This window comes from Lissotriton helveticus, chromosome 6 (genome assembly GCF_964261635.1).
Source record: "Lissotriton helveticus chromosome 6, aLisHel1.1, whole genome shotgun sequence".
NCBI classification, from domain to species: Eukaryota; Metazoa; Chordata; class Amphibia; order Caudata; family Salamandridae; genus Lissotriton; species Lissotriton helveticus.
The window spans coordinates 600231722-600248318 of NC_136067.1; the positions used below are offsets into that span (position 1 = coordinate 600231722).

Sequence of the window (16597 nt, forward strand, 5' to 3'; positions counted from 1 at the left end):
TCAATGGGAACATTGTGCAACCCCTCCAAAAGGAAGCTCAAGAACCGTTTATGACAAATATTCATACTTTTCAGGTTTCAACACAAGTAATGCTGAAACATTTTATTTCAAATTGTCAAATAAGACAGGGACAAAGACCATGATAACAAACACGAAATTGATATATTCAGACTCATTCTTTGAACAAATGAATACTTTTGGTTTTGATTATTGGGACAAAAATGTTGAATTAAAAAGTGTTTGGGGTACAAAAGAATGGCAAGTACAAGGTATAGAATCATTGTTTAGAGCCTGCATGATCCCAGAACAAATTATATTTTTAAATGACACTATTCAACAAACCACCTGTCTTGGCCTAGCCAAAATCAAAGACTTAAATAAACCGTCTATTCCGAAGCCAACAATGAACAGCAATAGCTCTACAGATGAGGAGATAGACGTAAACTATGTATTAAACCAAAACAGAACACATCCTGATTGGAAACAGTGGTTGATCTGGCCCACAGATACTAATAACTGTCAAGACAGATTCCTGAACAAAACACAGGGGTTCAAATTGACCAGGCCAGACCCTAGATATCCCCAAAGACAACACCCAGGGATAATAACAACCTACAGTGTGGGCAAATTATGCCTTCAATGGCTACAAACTTCCACACTAGCAGAAATTAAGCAACACCTAACTTTACTTACTGATGGAGCTGACTTGCGTGATTTCATTATGGGACCACGCAAACAGCGTCAAAAGCGTTTCATAGCAGCCTCTGTATATGCAGCTTACAACGAGGCCTGGAAGGTGACTCAAATTGAAACAGCAGAAAGTATACGGGAAATTGACCGTATTAATTTGGAAAATCACTTTCTGTAGTGGACAATGGGTTAATGACTCTGTCCTCCAGAATTTTTTCTCTGGACAGCATTGTGTCTTCAGCAATCGACATAATATCGCAAGACTTGCTGTTGTTACAACACGGTCAGTCTCAATTGCGTTCTATTGTACAGCTCGGCTGGACGTTACAAAATCTGCGTTCAGGCTATGTGCCTTGGCGTTTAATCAACACAACGTCACTATTCAATATCTTTAACCTTACTGATAAACAAATCAGTATGGCACAGAAGGGTGCGGATTATACAATCCTGAGCATTGAGAAACTCGAGAGATTACCAGTGACAATGTCAGAACGACCTGTCAGTGAATGGATAATACATGGGATAATTAATATTCCAATTTCAACCTTCAGGTTTCAATACTGCCAAAAATATATACAGGCTGGCATGTACGAAAAATTGGGAAAAGGGTACATTAAAACAACATGGAACTTGCCCTATTCACATGCATGTGTCAGTAATAAAGGACAGAAAGTGTTTCTTAGTGGCAATAATTGTGCAATGTCACTAAGCGGTACACTTCTGTGTAATGGAATTAGTTTGCATGGAGCCTGTGAAGGGAACTCAAATAACCTTTCATGTCACCAGCTAGGCACACCTGCAACAGAGATAGAACCATTTTTTCAAAGACTCTATAATGGGAGTTACATTCTAATTGTAGATCGCAGATGTTGTAGTCTTATGCCCGGGACTCCTTATCTCGTAACTACGACTGCGAAGGTCAAATGCTGTGGACACTCATTGTTCCCCAGCTCCTTTCCAGACAGGGAGGCAAGGGCATGGCCCAACTTGAAAATTACTTCTATTCGAATAGATACTTTAAGCAGAATGAAAACAGTGCTTCTTCAGACGCCGACCAGGCTCACGTCATCAAAAGAAACGTATGATCTCCTAGTCGCAAGGACGACTGCAGAGATTCACTCTTTGTTATCAACTAATTCCCCCATACATTTCGCAGAAATCCTGAATGAAATCTTAAATATTTCTGATACCAGCGGAGTCTCAAAAGTATTTAAGACAGTATTTTCGATGGCATTAACACCATTCAAAGCCATACTGGGTATTTTTCCAGATTTCGTCCATTCGATTTTTGGCGGACTTCCCCTCATTTTGGGATGAATTGCAGGAATCCTATTCTTGGTCCTAATATTTCGTTATGGCAAACCATGTCACAGACAAAACACCTGCGACAAGGGAAGAAACAATCCGAGCCATTGGATACCGGGACCGGATATCAAAAATCCTGGGACTATCCCGGCTTAGAGACCTGAACATGACTTGGTTTCTATCATTTCGACCAATGTGGCATCGATGTGTTTTACCTGTATTAAGGTGCCTGCTATGCGGAGAAGAATGCGTGTTAGACACCTGTCTGACGCTACAATCGGATGCGCCAATGGATGCAGAAACATTGTTGAGTCCAATAACGGCTCATTCTTTGTGCTGCCCTCAAAGGCTACCAATCCTGATGACGGCATTCGTGGAAGCTTCACCACTACGATTAAGGGGTAGTGAAGTTCAAGATGAAAGCAGCATCGATCAGGTACGACCTTCTGTCAGCAATCCTAATCAAAACGTCAATGGAGACAATCATGCGCACGAATGCATGGTTACACCTTTTTCCGAGTTAGTGGAACTTTCCCAGGAAGCTGTTGACAGCTTTTTCGACAGTCTAAATGATATGATGTTCTCACCAGAGCAGAAATAGAGACTTTTGAGCAAGCTAGCACACGGCGTTCCCAACACCCTGAATTTGGCCTTCAACTTTAATAATAAAGTCACATGAACAATTTTCCCTCCAGTTCACGGACAGCAATTTTTTCAGCAGCCCCAAAATATTTTTACGAATTTTTCGGGACACTTATCTTCTGCTTAAAGTAAGAACTATTCTTAGAGAACTAAAATTTCTATTTTAGATACTTTATAGACATTAGCTGCCCGCTGGTATGTTCATAAATATTTTATTCTGTGATGGAATGGTCTTGAACCTTTTTTCTGTATTAAGAGCCATTTCATGTGTAAATTCTCATATACAAATTAGTGATAATGTATAGATATGCGTGATTACTTTAGCATTATTCTACAGCTTGAGTGCATATAATACATGTGACTGCCTTTTTCCGTATATTTGATCATTTCAAAATGCATTTATGTATTTTGGGGTGGTAAGGTATACACAATACTCTACAGTATGTTTTACTATGCCTAGATTAGTAAATATGTCCATAGTTAGCGTGGAGTGGGTGTGATGTATTCCTATAGGTTCTGTATCGATCCCCCTATTCCTGACCCTATTCTGGTTAACAAGTTAACTAGCAGCCATCCCATGATGCAGAAAACCCCCAAGATGCAGAAACCGTTATCTGATTAAGCCACACTACGGCACAGGAACGTGTTATCTGATTAGGTCATAACGCTTGCCATCTAATTAGACAAGCGATATTCCTCCAGCCCCTGATAAGGCATACGGAGTTCTCAAAACAAATCAAACCTATGACAACCTGGGAAAAACCCTGCGGCCATTGTTTTGATTTCATCGAGAACTTCAGCAAAAGAATGTGCTAACGACCAAGTCGTATGACATCCTTATTGACGTATCTATGTCCATCCTTACGTCAATCTCGGCACCTTAAAGATATAAATATTACCGATATTGCCCTATGCAAACACACGCGGTGGTGACGAGATCGGAGCAGCCAGACTTGCCGAAGCCCAGAGCAGAGCAGACCCCGCTGGCGCAGCCCCGCCTTCCTGACGCGCTGAAAAGCACACGCTGCCTTTCTCCTGCCGAGAAATCCAGCTCCGGCGCTTCCGGGTAGCCCTCGCAGGCAGCCTGGAATATCGAGACCAGAGACGAGAGATACCATCCCTCATTCATCCTAGATTCCAGGTACAGAACTGAATAACCCCTCGCAGAGAATTCTTTAGTCAGTCACTTGGCAAAACAAACTTAACTTAAACTGCTACTTTCTATTCCCACCCACGTATTAGGCTTATGTCAGGTACACTGGGGTAGGCGTAGTTAGAAGCACCAGTTGAGTACGATTAGTCAAATGTATATGTGTATGTATCTATTTTATTCATTTTAAACCATCATATGGCTTAGAAACCATATCAATGTTTTTACAGTATTATTTTATACTTCTGCTTTTAATGTATGCACTTTACTTAAACATAAGTATTGCAATAATATCGATCCATTTCTCTTGTATGAGAAAAGAGACTGATCAATAAATAACATCTTTTATTGAACACGCCCGTCTCTTCCTTTTCTCTACAATCTGGTGAGACTAAGAATGCACGTACTGACTGAGTAAAATAAATTGCCTTTTGTTTTCACACGACTCTAGAGATACACTCTTGATTAGGGGAGAGCAAAGTTGTCATGTTCTATGGTTGTCAGAAACTAAATCCCTTCTTGTCTATCCAGGAGGTTCAACTCCTCCTTGCCTATTCGAGAAAGTTTCTAGTGAACTCTGAGCTAGCTGGCAAACCCAAAACTTTAAGTCTAATATCGACAGTAGTAGACCTAGTTAACGTCTGGTCTAGGCCTATACTATTGAAGGTATTATTCCAATGCGCAGAGCCTATTGGGATAATAGGAACTACACTACAATATTGCAATGATTTTAGATTGGTCTGATGTTTCCTCTTCGTATACGAATAATAGTTCTCATGCATCTCTCTGTTACCTTATGTAACGCATAATGTCGTTTGTCCTGATTTTCAAATTATGTCCTCAAGTCCTGCGGTAACTCGTAAATTTAATAAGCTTATTTTTTATGTATATATACTTTCAACATATGCACATGTGAAGCTAAGAATTGTAAATCTAAACGTTCCTACACATGCTTACAAAGTCAGTGTGGTAGCTGACATTCTGGACATCTGATTTCGGTAGGGCGACCTTTAACACTTGATATTGCAGTAGAACATAGCAGTAATTTTCAATAATACTTTCTGAAAATCACAAAAAAAGGTGTTAAATAAAAAAAATGACAAATGGAATAAAACCTACCTATTGAGTTGAAAAGTTTTCGCACAACAACAGTTGAAAAGTTTAATTTTTCCCTCATGTAGTCAGCCAGTAAGCCGGTGATAAGCATGCAGCTCCAGCATCCGAGATAGGGAAGTGCAGATAAGAAACCATTCTGTAACAAAGAAATCAATTGAGAAACACATGAGTTTGCATATGCCAAGGTTTCAAATTCTTTGCACTTTTTGACCAGGAAATGTAAATATAGCTTAAGAAAACAAGTATTTTGTTTAAGGCTACAACATTTTCTAAGTTTTGTTCATCTGAACAATGAGGCATTTACTTTGAAACATAATGAAAATTGTAACTGACTCGCCGGTTTCTTCGTTTTCCTGTCGGGCGGGAGCCCTTTGCTGTGCTTGCTGAATCGCGCTTGGAGCACGCCAGGACCTGGTTGCTTGTTCCCCCCCGCCGCCGCCATTTACAACAAGTGGCCGCAGAGAGGGGGGACTACAAGCCCCACAATTCCTGCTGGTTCCTCCCCGCCCACCCACGCCGACTTCCGCGCCTGGAGGCGCTAAAACACAGCGGCTCCCTCCGCGTCGAGGAACGCGTGCGGGCTGCGCCGGGCGAAGCCTGGGCCAAGGGCGGGCCCGTTTAAGCCCGTTCAAGACCGGATAAGGACGGGCCACCCCTCTGACACCTGTCGCAGCACTAATAAGGTCAGTGTCGCACTGGAAAGAAATCGGAAGCTAATTATTTACTAACTGTTACCGAACCTAGCATCACGCAAGGTATAGAAAGGATGGCTACTTCACTAGATGGTGGTCCAAGCAGCAGGAAATCAACAAGCGGATCATAATTAGGAACCCTAGATAACTTTCTCATAAGGGTATCAACTGTACTTGCCAAGGATATAGAACTTAACGAGAAAAGACTATCCTTGGATACATCCTTCCACAAAAGGTCTTCCCTGGGCCCCCTGGCAGATGCCAGATCATCGACACATTTACAATGCGATTCACAGGGTACGCTTCCTCCATCGGGAGTGGCAATTACTTCGTCACCCCAACCAGTAACTATCATGAACATAAGTGATAACTCTCCAAGAGAAGGAGTTCCCAGCAGCGACACGGTTAGAGGCCCATCCCATAAAATTAAGACTCGATCTGCTGGCTAAGTATAAACAATTGTGGTCCAGCCAAAGGGGAGGGTGCAAGCAAAAAGGAAACGCCCTGGGCCACAAACGAATGCTGGAGGGAAAAAAGCAAGATCTTGCAAAAGTATTGTTCCTCCTGATGACCCAGCAGCGACGCCACCAATCAGCCCCGTACAATTGGATAGGGCTGATAGAAGTGGGCAGGGAAGTAATTTGGACAATAGGGGGGAGGATACATATTTGGATTTGGGTCCTTCTTTCTGGAAAAGACTGGAGGGCACCTTTAAGAAAATGTGTCACCCATTGCATGCCTTGAACTCTCATTGGTATCAGTTCAGAAACAGGCAGGACCAAGTCGCAGACCTGTAGACAATGGTCCAACTAATTCCAATAGTGGTACCGGGTCAGGCCAGACAGCAAGGCCAATCTTGGCTGCTGACAAGGGGCAAACTACCAATACACAACCCGCTGTTCTGACAGGAGTGGGAAATATACATCAAGTTGGTGGGACGCCACAAATTACTTTGTCTCGGACAGATGCTCCCCCGGTACTCAATCATATAGGGTTGGGAGCAAAGCCATTGAGTAAAGAGAGAAATCAGGGTGATGGAACTAACTTGAATGATAGACAGCCAAATTTGCCTGCTTTAACCAGGGCTCACAGCGAGCCTCCCCTACCATATATTGACCTCCCTCCTCAATCAGCCCCCTTTGTGGTAGTCTCGGTAGGGGCCCCCCCACTAGTTCGTGGGAAACGAGAATCATACCTAGACTTAAAGCATAAGTGTATCTTCTGGCTTAACAAGTACCGCCCATTGCCAGCTAATATGCGAGCTGAAATCTTGGGTGCTAGGAGAGTCAATTGGATACTTCCAAAACAATAGAGGAAGTGAAGAGGTATTGACAATCACCCTCCAATCTGATATGTATAAACAAAGAGATTCTATCAAAGTGTAGTGATTTTTATTTTTTATTATTTATTTCTGTGGGTGGTAAAAAACTAATAAATGAACTCTCTCTTAGGGTGGTAAAGATGAGAGCACAGTGTGCTTTTTAAAATACCCCTCACACACTAAAAAAATCCAATAGTGTCATGCTTCATCATTGGGGTCTTCCCGTCCCTCTACGGGGCGGGGCGTGCTACGACCTGACCGACTACGCGGGAGCACTAGTATAGTGACAGGACTATGTGACAGTGCAAAAGTGGGTGATGTCAGTGAAGTGTAGGGACCTAATAATGTGTGGGAATAAAAAAGGTTAAAAAATCCTCTGGCTAGTGGAAAAAAACAATTTATTCACTTCCCTAGCTGGGGACGTTAAGAAGGGGGTTTTGAGGTAGAGCGATTCGCTACAACCTGGTCTACATGTTTCGTAGGCAGTCCCCTACTGCCTACTCATCAGGACCTTCTAATGGTCCCTACTAGAACAGAGCTCAGTTGCTAAATGTAATAAGCCTGTCGTCCTAAAAACTAGCAGTAAAAATCCACTGTTAGTTTCATCTTCAAGGCATGAGCTGGCCCTCTGTAAGCAAAAGTTTAAAAAATAATGACCTGATTGTGGTCTCTGTAAAGCAAGAAGAAAAAAGGGAGAGAAACATACAGATTTATACAATGGTAACTGTAGTCTGTCTTTGGACACTCATTATTATTAGCGCTACAAGTCCCACATTTTTGTTTCAATTGCCCATACCACAATGGATGCACTTAAAACTTTATGGACAGAGTGATGGTTCAATCCGCCATCCCCTGAATGTTCGTTTTGTAACGAACATTGTGGCGCCCCTTTGTAATTAGGCTGTTTGTTATGGACAGAATGATGGTACAATCTGCCATCCCCTGTATGCTCGTTATTGTGGCCGAACATAGAGAAGCCCCTTGTAATTAGGGCTGTTTTCATCTCAACATGCACACACTCTCACAACTCAATGCACACAGCGGAACTCTGCAGGATAAAAATAGAGGAACCCGACTTATTCAATGCCAGTGGTGATCTTAGAATCCATCATTAAAAATCCCCAAGGGGCACACCCCAATCGTTAAGTAATATGCGATACATACTGCTGTTGCGCAAAAGATATGCCCCATGAGCTGACACTCGGTAGGTATTCACCGCGGCGTCCTGAAAAAAAGAGACCGCGCCCTTAGCAACAAAGTAAATACACACCCGAATGCAATGTGGCCATTGTCTCGATTAGCCAAGTGTTTCGAGATCACTGAGCCGCAGACGCGATCACTCTTCAGAGCGGCATCTCGTGGTAGAAGTAAGGCTCAATGATTATGCGGTCAATGTGAGTAATGGACTTTGCCAAGAGTCTCGAAACACTTGGCTAATCGAGACAATGGCCACATTGCATTCGGGTGTGTATTTACTTTGTTGCTAAGGGCGCGGTCTCTTTTTTTCAGGACGCCGCGGTGAATACCTACCGAGTGTCAGCTCATGGGGCATATCTTTTGCGCAACAGCAGTATGTATCGCATATTACTTAACGATTGGGGTGTGCCCCTTGGGGATTTTTAATGATGGATTCTAAGATCACCACTGGCATTGAATAAGTCGGGTTCCTCTATTTTTATCCTGCAGAGTTCCGCTGTGTGCATTGAGTTGTGAGAGTGTGTGTATGTTGAGATGAAAACAGCCCTAATTACAAGGGGCTTCTCTATGTTCGGCCACAATAACGAGCATACAGGGGATGGCAGATTGTACCATCATTCTGTCCATAACAAACAGCCTAATTACAAAGGGTCGCCACAATGTTCGTTACAAAACGAACATTCAGGGGATGGCGGATTGAACCATCACTCTGTCCATAAAGTTTTAAGTGCATCCATTGTGGTATGGGCAATTGAAACAAAAATGTGGGACTTGTAGCGCTAATAATAATGAGTGTCCAAAGACAGACTACAGTTACCATTGTATAAATCTGTATGTTTCTCTCCCTTTTTTCTTCTTGCTTTACAGAGACCACAATCAGGTCATTATTTTTGAAACTTTTGCTTACAGAGGGCCAGCTCATGCCCTGAAGCAGAAACTATCAGTGGATTTTTACTGCTAGTTTTTAGGACGACAGGCTTATTACATTTAGCAACTGAGCTCTGTTCTAGTAGGGACCATTAGAAGGTCCTGATGAGTAGGCAGTAGGGGACTGCCTACGAAACATGTAGACCAGGTTGTAGCGAATCGCTCTACCTCAAAACCCCCTTCTTAACGTCCCCAGCTAGGGAAGTGAATAAATTGTTTTTTTCCACTAGCCAGAGGATTTTTAACCTTTTTTATTCCCACACATTATTAGGTCCCTACACTTCACTGACATCACCCACTTTTGCACTGTCACATAGTCCTGTCACTATACTAGTGCTCCCGCGTAGTCGGTCAGGTCGTAGCACGCCCCGCCCCGTAGAGGGACGGGAAGACCCCAATGATGAAGCATGACACTATTGGATTTTTTTAGTGTGTGAGGGGTATTTTAAAAAGCACACTGTGCTCTGATCTTTACCACCCTAAGAGAGAGTTCATTTATTAGTTTTTTACCATCCACAGAAATAAATAATAAAAAATAAAAATCACTACACTTTGATAGAATCTCTTTGTTTATACGAGTCAATTGGATAGGCAAGGGATGCAAGACGGTAGCAGGAGACTGTATCATTATTAATTTCAGAGACCAGATATGTGTCAATTTTATCTGTAACTGGCCTCAAAATGATCAGTCCATCGGGATACAAGCTCTACCCTTAGCTTATTTCTATGGCCCCCCTACTCCGGTTTCCTTTGAGAGGGACATGTTTTCTCAGGGAACTGTACCAAACTTCTGCCCCTTAAGGAACATAAGGTTGCTCAATAGATTCCAGGCCTTGTCGGGGTTAGGGGAGTGTGATTGACAGTACGAGCCACAAAGGTCCATCCCGGGTAGTAGGGGCGGGGACGGAAGGGAGGGGATGGAGACTGGGAAAGGGAATGTGTCCGCTCAGAGCAGCAAAGATGAAGGGTTGGTTGAGGCTGGCCAAAGCAGCACATGTGATAGCATTATTGAGGCACCAGATGTAGATCAGTCCTTGGACAGGCAGTATAATCTACATCATGGCACAGGGGGATGTCCCGTACGGGGTGAATTGGCCACACATCTGACGGACCACTATGTCAGACATCGTTGGTCTCATGGAACGTGGCGGGATTGGGGTCTAAACTTAACTCGCAGGCTTGGGCAGATTTCATTGACCGCTTTGACATTTGTTTGTTTCAAGAGGTTTGGGTGGTCGAACCAATGTTTAGAGTTGGTTATTAGAATTTTTTTGTCCCTGCTGTAAAAAAAACTAAAGGGCGACCTATGGGGGGTCTAGTGATATGGGTCAAGCAGTCCTTAAAATGGTATACCCAGTTGCTCCCTATTGTATGTAATGACATTCTTGGTGTTAGATTTAGTTTCCCTTCCAATTTAGAAATCAACATTTATAATGTTTATGCTAGGGGGCTTCAAGGCGGTAAGAAATCTGAAGTTGTAGCAGAACTGGATACATTACTACAGGCTACCCCCAATAACATTGTCATTGATTGCCGGTGACTTTAACACCACTTTTGAACCCCTTGGTTTGGATGATATACACCTAACAGAGGAGGAGGATGCTAGGTGGGAAGTTCCTCAGCTCGGTACTAAACCCATAAGAAAATGGACCGAGGCTGCCATTCAGTTAAAGGGCCTCTGTATGGAAAACGAGCTGAGGGCTGCCAACGGGCGCACATTGTCAGGTAAAATGGGAAAGGAAACTTTCGACAATGGTGCTAGGGCAAGTAACATTGATTATTTACTTGTCCCCCTCAAGATGTGTTCTATTCTCCTTGATATGGAGGTAGTGACTCATATTGAAAGCGACCACAATCCCCTGACTGCAATGTTTAACCTGGGTACTCATATAGTGGCTCATGAGGGGTATACTCTCCCGGATCTAGTCATGGCAAATGATGAGCGCCATCTTAAATGGTGTCAAGTCGCAGAGCATCAGGAAATAATTGGTAATATTGAGGGAGACCTGGAAGGGGCTCTAAAGGCTATGGAGGAAGTCACCTTGAATGGATCTCCCCTTAATTTTTTCTTAGAGGCACACAATAGGCTCTTCATCAAACTGAAAACACACTTTTGTAAACCTAGCTTAGGAAAAAGAAGAATTCAAATTAAAAAACCAGAGAGCTGGTATGACGGCTCCTGCCGCCAAGCTAGGAGAGAGCTGGGTCTAGCCTTAAAGTCCAAAGATATGGGGGAGGAGCCGCGCCAGCGACCAAGATGGCCGCTTGAGCATCGGCTCTGCCGGCCGCCACATCCTGACCGCCTATCCGTCATACTATCCTGTACCCCGTCCCCACTATCTTGTGGGGGACCGTCACCTGAGTCACTAGGTGAAATTTGGACTCGATTGCCTGCTCTGGCGTCTGAGTATCGTCATCGGAAGAATTGGGGCCTACGACCACGAAGACCGGGACCCCGGGTGTGCCACCGTCCGGGGGTGAAGTGCGACAACATCGGCTGCTGAGACCGGAAGTGGCCGGTCAGTCCCTTGTTTGCTGTGCCCGGGTGGCGATTGAAGCTTCCTTGCCCGCTCTGCACTACCCTACAGACAATTGCTGCAAGACCCTTCTTCGCTCGACTGAGGAGTGGTGGGTTTCTCCTGGGTTTGCGGTTGAGATGGCGGTGCGGGACCCGGACAAGAACCTCCCGAAGGCTCAGAAATCGCACCGACAGGTCCAATCAAATCGGATCGACAAATATGCTGTCTCAAAGGGATCCCCGTCGGATGCGAAGCGTCCCCCTTCTGGAGGCCCAGAGGGGGACCCGGCCGGGAACGATCCGACCATGAAGGAACTGATGGCGGCCATCAGGGGAGTTCAATCCTCCTTGGGGACAGTAGACACGAAGTTGGACACGGTCACTATCGAGGTGGGTCTTGTCAAGGCCGACCTCAACAAAACTTCCGAGAAGGTCAAGGACCTGGAAATAAAGACGGGGAGCCTCATCGAGGATGTGTCGGAACTTCAGAAGGTGGTGTCTGATCTCAAGGTGGCCCATACCCACTTCGACCAGAAGCTCGACGAGTATGAAGGTCGGGCACGCCGGAATAACATTCGCATCCTTGGGGTTCCGGAGCGATCGGAAGGGGATACCCCGGACCTTTTCGTCGAGGATCTCATCCTGAAACATCTCCAACCCAAGGGCCTGAGCAAGTTTTTCACTGTGGAGAGGGCTCATAGGGTGCCCGGTGGTCGCCCAAAAACTGGGGTGCTTCCACGTCCCATCATAGCCCGTGTCCTGAATTTGAGACAGGGACGCCATGTTACAGTCCGCGAGATCCTCGGGCCCGCTGGCCTACGAAAATGCTTCCTTGCTGTTTTTCCCTGACTTTACCCGGATGGTGCAGAGACAGCGGCAGGGATTTGTGTTAATAAAAAGGAGACTTCGAGATCGGGACATGAAGTACTCGATGATGTACCCGGCCCGCCTCCGAATTGAACACAAAGGCAAGACGTGGTTCTTTGACTCCCCGGAGGTAGTGGCGGACTGGCTGGATCGACTCGGGGACCCTGTCCCGAGGGACATACCCAGGCGGAAGACGGCGAAGGATGAACTGTTTGGCCTAGGCATTTACCATCATCGATGTAGAGGGATTGACGGGGGGTTTGTTACTCTTCTCTTCACCCCCTCTGCCATTTATCGTTTCTGTTTACGTTTCTGAAGGGGGGGGGGGGGGGAATCGGCAGGTCTGGTGTGGTGGGGGCTGGCGACCTGTTGTAATGTCCTCCTCCGTTTTCTACTATTAGACCTTAGTTAGTGGGGACGACAGGCACACTGCGAGTTGGGGATGTGTACACGTTACATGCAGGGGTGCAGGGTGGGGGTAGTATCGTTCGGGGGTTGGGATGTTGTTTTGTTTGTGGTTTGTGACCGGTGTATGCAATGGGACCCTTTGAAACACTCTTGCTTTTCAATGACTAATGGCTTCATCTAAACAGGGCCTGGGACTCTCGGTCCTTAGTTGGAATGTTAATGGCCTGGGAGACAGGATAAAGCGCACTGCCGTTAATCAATTTATCAGACGGCGGTCACCTGATGTTGTCCTGTTACAGGAGACCCACTTACTGGGGAAACGCTGTATGGCTCTGCACAGGGGTGGCTATAAGCTAGTAGCACATGCTGGTTTCACCTCGGGCTCCAGGGGGGTGGGCATTCTGGTTAAAAATTAATTCCCACTTACGATCCAGTCTACTTGGTCTGACAATCGTGGGCGCTATGTCGGTGTCTCTGGGGTTTGGGAGGGGAAGATGGTCTCGTTTCTATCTGTCTATGTCCCCCCATCGCTGCAGACTGACACGTTTTGTGACATGGGCCGGGTGTTTCTTGCTTTGCCTATGGGCCTTATGGTGATCGGTGGTGATTTCAAAGCAGTTATGGACGGTGAATTGGATAGGCTCCCCTCCCGTGCGTTGTTGCCCTCCCGCAGGTGGCTGCCTGATTTTCTCTCGGTTTCGAGTTTGATTGATGGCTGGCGCTTGCGACACCCGGGAACGGTAGACTACACACACACTTCTGCGGCGCATCGCTCCCTTTCTCGTATTGACTATGTGTTGTTGCCGGCGGCCCACGCGACCGCGGTCAGCGAAGTGACACACTTGGTGCGTGGGGTCTCTGACCACTCGCCAGTTTGGTTGCGTTTGTGTGTGGGGCAGAGAGACATGGGTAGGATTGCTCCCATCCCCGCCTGGCGCTTGCGAGACCCAGTAGTGAAGAGGGAACTGGAGCATGTCACCAACAGCTTTTTCAGCGAGAACGAGGGCTCGGTCGCTTCCCGATGCTCCTTATGGGAGGCGTATAAGACAGTTGTCAGGGGGGAGGTTCCTTCCCTTGTTGCTGAACAAAAACGGAAGAGAAGGGCTGAGCTAGATAGGGTGGAGGCAGAGCTTTTGACCTTGGAGACCACTGTCTCCTCCGGGGGCGACCCGTGGGCGGATCACCGCCTCTGACTGCTCCGGGATGAATACAAGACTTTAACTCGAGATACGGCTAGGGCGCAGCTCGACGTCACTCAGGATAGGATCTACGAACACGGCGATAAGGCCGGGAAACTGATTGCTTGGCTAGAGAAGGGCGAATGGGGCTCTAGACTGGTCACGGAGCTGCACGTTGCTGGCTCTGCAGACACGTCGGACCCCCAGCTGATTGTGGAGGAGTTTGCCCGTTATTATGCTGAGATTTACACCTCCTCGGGTGCGTTTTCGGAGGCTGACAACTCAGATATGTTGCGTAATATTCTCCTGCCAGTGTTGTTGGACGATGATAGGAGGTACCTGGACTCAGCCCTCACAAATGACGAGGTGGCAACGGCTATCAGGGGTGTACATTCTGGTAGGGCCTCTGGCCCTAACGGTCTCCCAATTGAATTATTTAAACCTCATGCCGATAGATTAGCTCGGTACTTGAAGGACATGTTTGCAGAGAGCTTGGAGCGCGGTCAGTTGCCATACGACCAGCGAATCGCTAACATAGTCGTCATCCAAAAGGAGGGTAAGCCTCGGTTGGAATGCTCTTCGTATCGACCGATCTCGCTATTAAATGTGGAACCCAAGGTGTTGGCGAAATTACTCGCTACGCGCCTCGTGAAGGTCATCTCCACCCTGGTCCATCCCGGCCAATCCGGCTTTATGCCCAGAAGAAATACTGCGCTCAATCTTAGACGCCTTCACGGTGTTCTGGCCAGCACATCTTATATTCACGAGCCCGCAATATTGCTGTCCCTGGACGCCACTATGGCTTTCGACCGTGTGGAATGGTCCTATCTCTTCGCTGTGTTGGCTAAATTGGGATTCGGCCCCGGCTTCATCGGCTGGGTCCGCCTCCTTTACTCTGCCCCCTTGTCGCGAGTCGTCGTGAACAATCACAGATCCGGTGATTTTTCTCTTGGGCGTGGCACCCGACAGGGGTGCCCCCTTTCACCGTTGCTGTTCGCTCTGGCCCTGGAGCCCCTTGCTGCCTGGGTGCGCTGGGACCGCTCCATAAAGGGATTGCGCTGGACCCCGGAGTGGGAAGATAAGATTTCGCTTTATGCGGACGATATCCTGTTGTATCTGACTTCCCCCCGGGCTTCATTGATAGTGTTTATGGACGTCCTCGCCATCTTCAGCAGATACTCTGGCTTCTTAATCAATTGGACGAAGTCGGTTCTGTTTGTTCTGAGCGGGACTCCGCCCCGGGTGCCTGCAAACTGTCCCGTGAGGGTGGAAGCGACCAGCTTTCGCTACTTAGGGATTCATATCTCCTTAGACCCCGCCGTGCGCCACCGCCTAAATTTGTTGCCCCCCCTAACTAGGCTCCGGGCGGACTCGGCTCGGTGGAAGGCGCTGCCTCTCTCCCTGCTGGGTCACGCTACTCATTTTAAAATGATGGCCCTCCCGCGCTTTTTATATGCTCTTCAGAACTCTTTTGATCCTGTGCCCCCCTCGTACTTCCGCGAGATTGAGTCTCTTCAGCACGGCCTTCTGTGGGAGGGGAGACCGCGAATAGCGCTTTCTAAATTGATGTTGCCCTGGTACGATGGTGGAATCGGCTTGCCGAATGTTCGCAAATATTATTGGGCGTCACAGTTGGCTCCCATTAATCATGCGATTTATGGATCCCCGGCTGACCCGGGTTACGCCATGGACTGGGGTCAGCTGCCGGGGGGTGAGTTTACCCGAGTGTTGTACACACGGCGCGGCCGTTTCCCGTTGCAGGGGCCCACCCTGTCCTCCACGAGGGTGTGGCATGAGGCCAATGGTGCCCTTCATTGGGCTGGACGTCTGACCTTGTCCATGCCGCTGTGGAGTTCTGAAAAGCTTGGGATGCTCTGGAAGTCGAAGTGGTTCGATCGGTGGGACCTGATAGGCATTTCACAGATTAAGGATATATGGGGCAAGGACAGGATATTGACATTTGAGGAACTACAGGCCAAGTACCAGTTGTGTGACACTGAGCGGTTTCGTTACCTTCAGATTAGCCATGCATTGAGCGCGGTGGTGTCCGGCGGGACGGAGCTCCCAGAGGCCTCCCCGCTGGAGGATCGCCTGCTTGATGGCCTCTTACCGACCAAAGCGATCTCCCTCACGTACCGTAAATTGGTCAACCATACGGACGACCCGCTGGTGCGCCTTCGCGAGCAGTGGGTTGCCGATGGCCTTGTCCTGGATGAAGAGGATTGGAGGGAGGCGGTGGCATCCCCTAAGGAAGTGGCGGTTCCCATGAGGCTCCGCTTGGTTCAGCTTCGGATCTTGCATCGCTCTTATGTAACGGGCCTTGGCCTGCAGAGGATGGGACTGACTGAATCGCCTGATTGCCGCAGGGGATGTGGGCTGCCGGGGTCATTCATGCATATTCTTTGGGAGTGCCGGGAGGTCCGGGAGTTCTGGACCCGTATACATGCAAGGATGAGTGAAGTGTGGGAGCTGCGAGTTGATCCCGAGGCAAGGCGCTGCTTGTTAAATGTGTGGGAACCCACGGACCTGCCGACTCATGGTAGGGTGTGGGTGACTCTAGCGTGTGCAATTGCCAAACGCAACATT

The 16597-nt window shown here is 47.1% G+C and overlaps 1 protein-coding gene across 3 annotated transcripts in view; it reads right to left on the reverse strand.

Moving 5' to 3' along the window:
* The window catches only part of SLC17A5 (solute carrier family 17 member 5), a 418561-nt gene that overhangs the window by 149318 nt on the left and 252646 nt on the right, over positions 1–16597 (reverse strand). For all 3 annotated transcript variants that reach the window (XM_078648061.1, XM_078648062.1, XM_078648060.1), the window contains one exon: positions 4907–5039. In XM_078648061.1, the coding sequence (XP_078504187.1) occupies positions 4907–5039 (133 nt within the window). The remainder of the gene's footprint in view (positions 1–4906; positions 5040–16597) is intronic.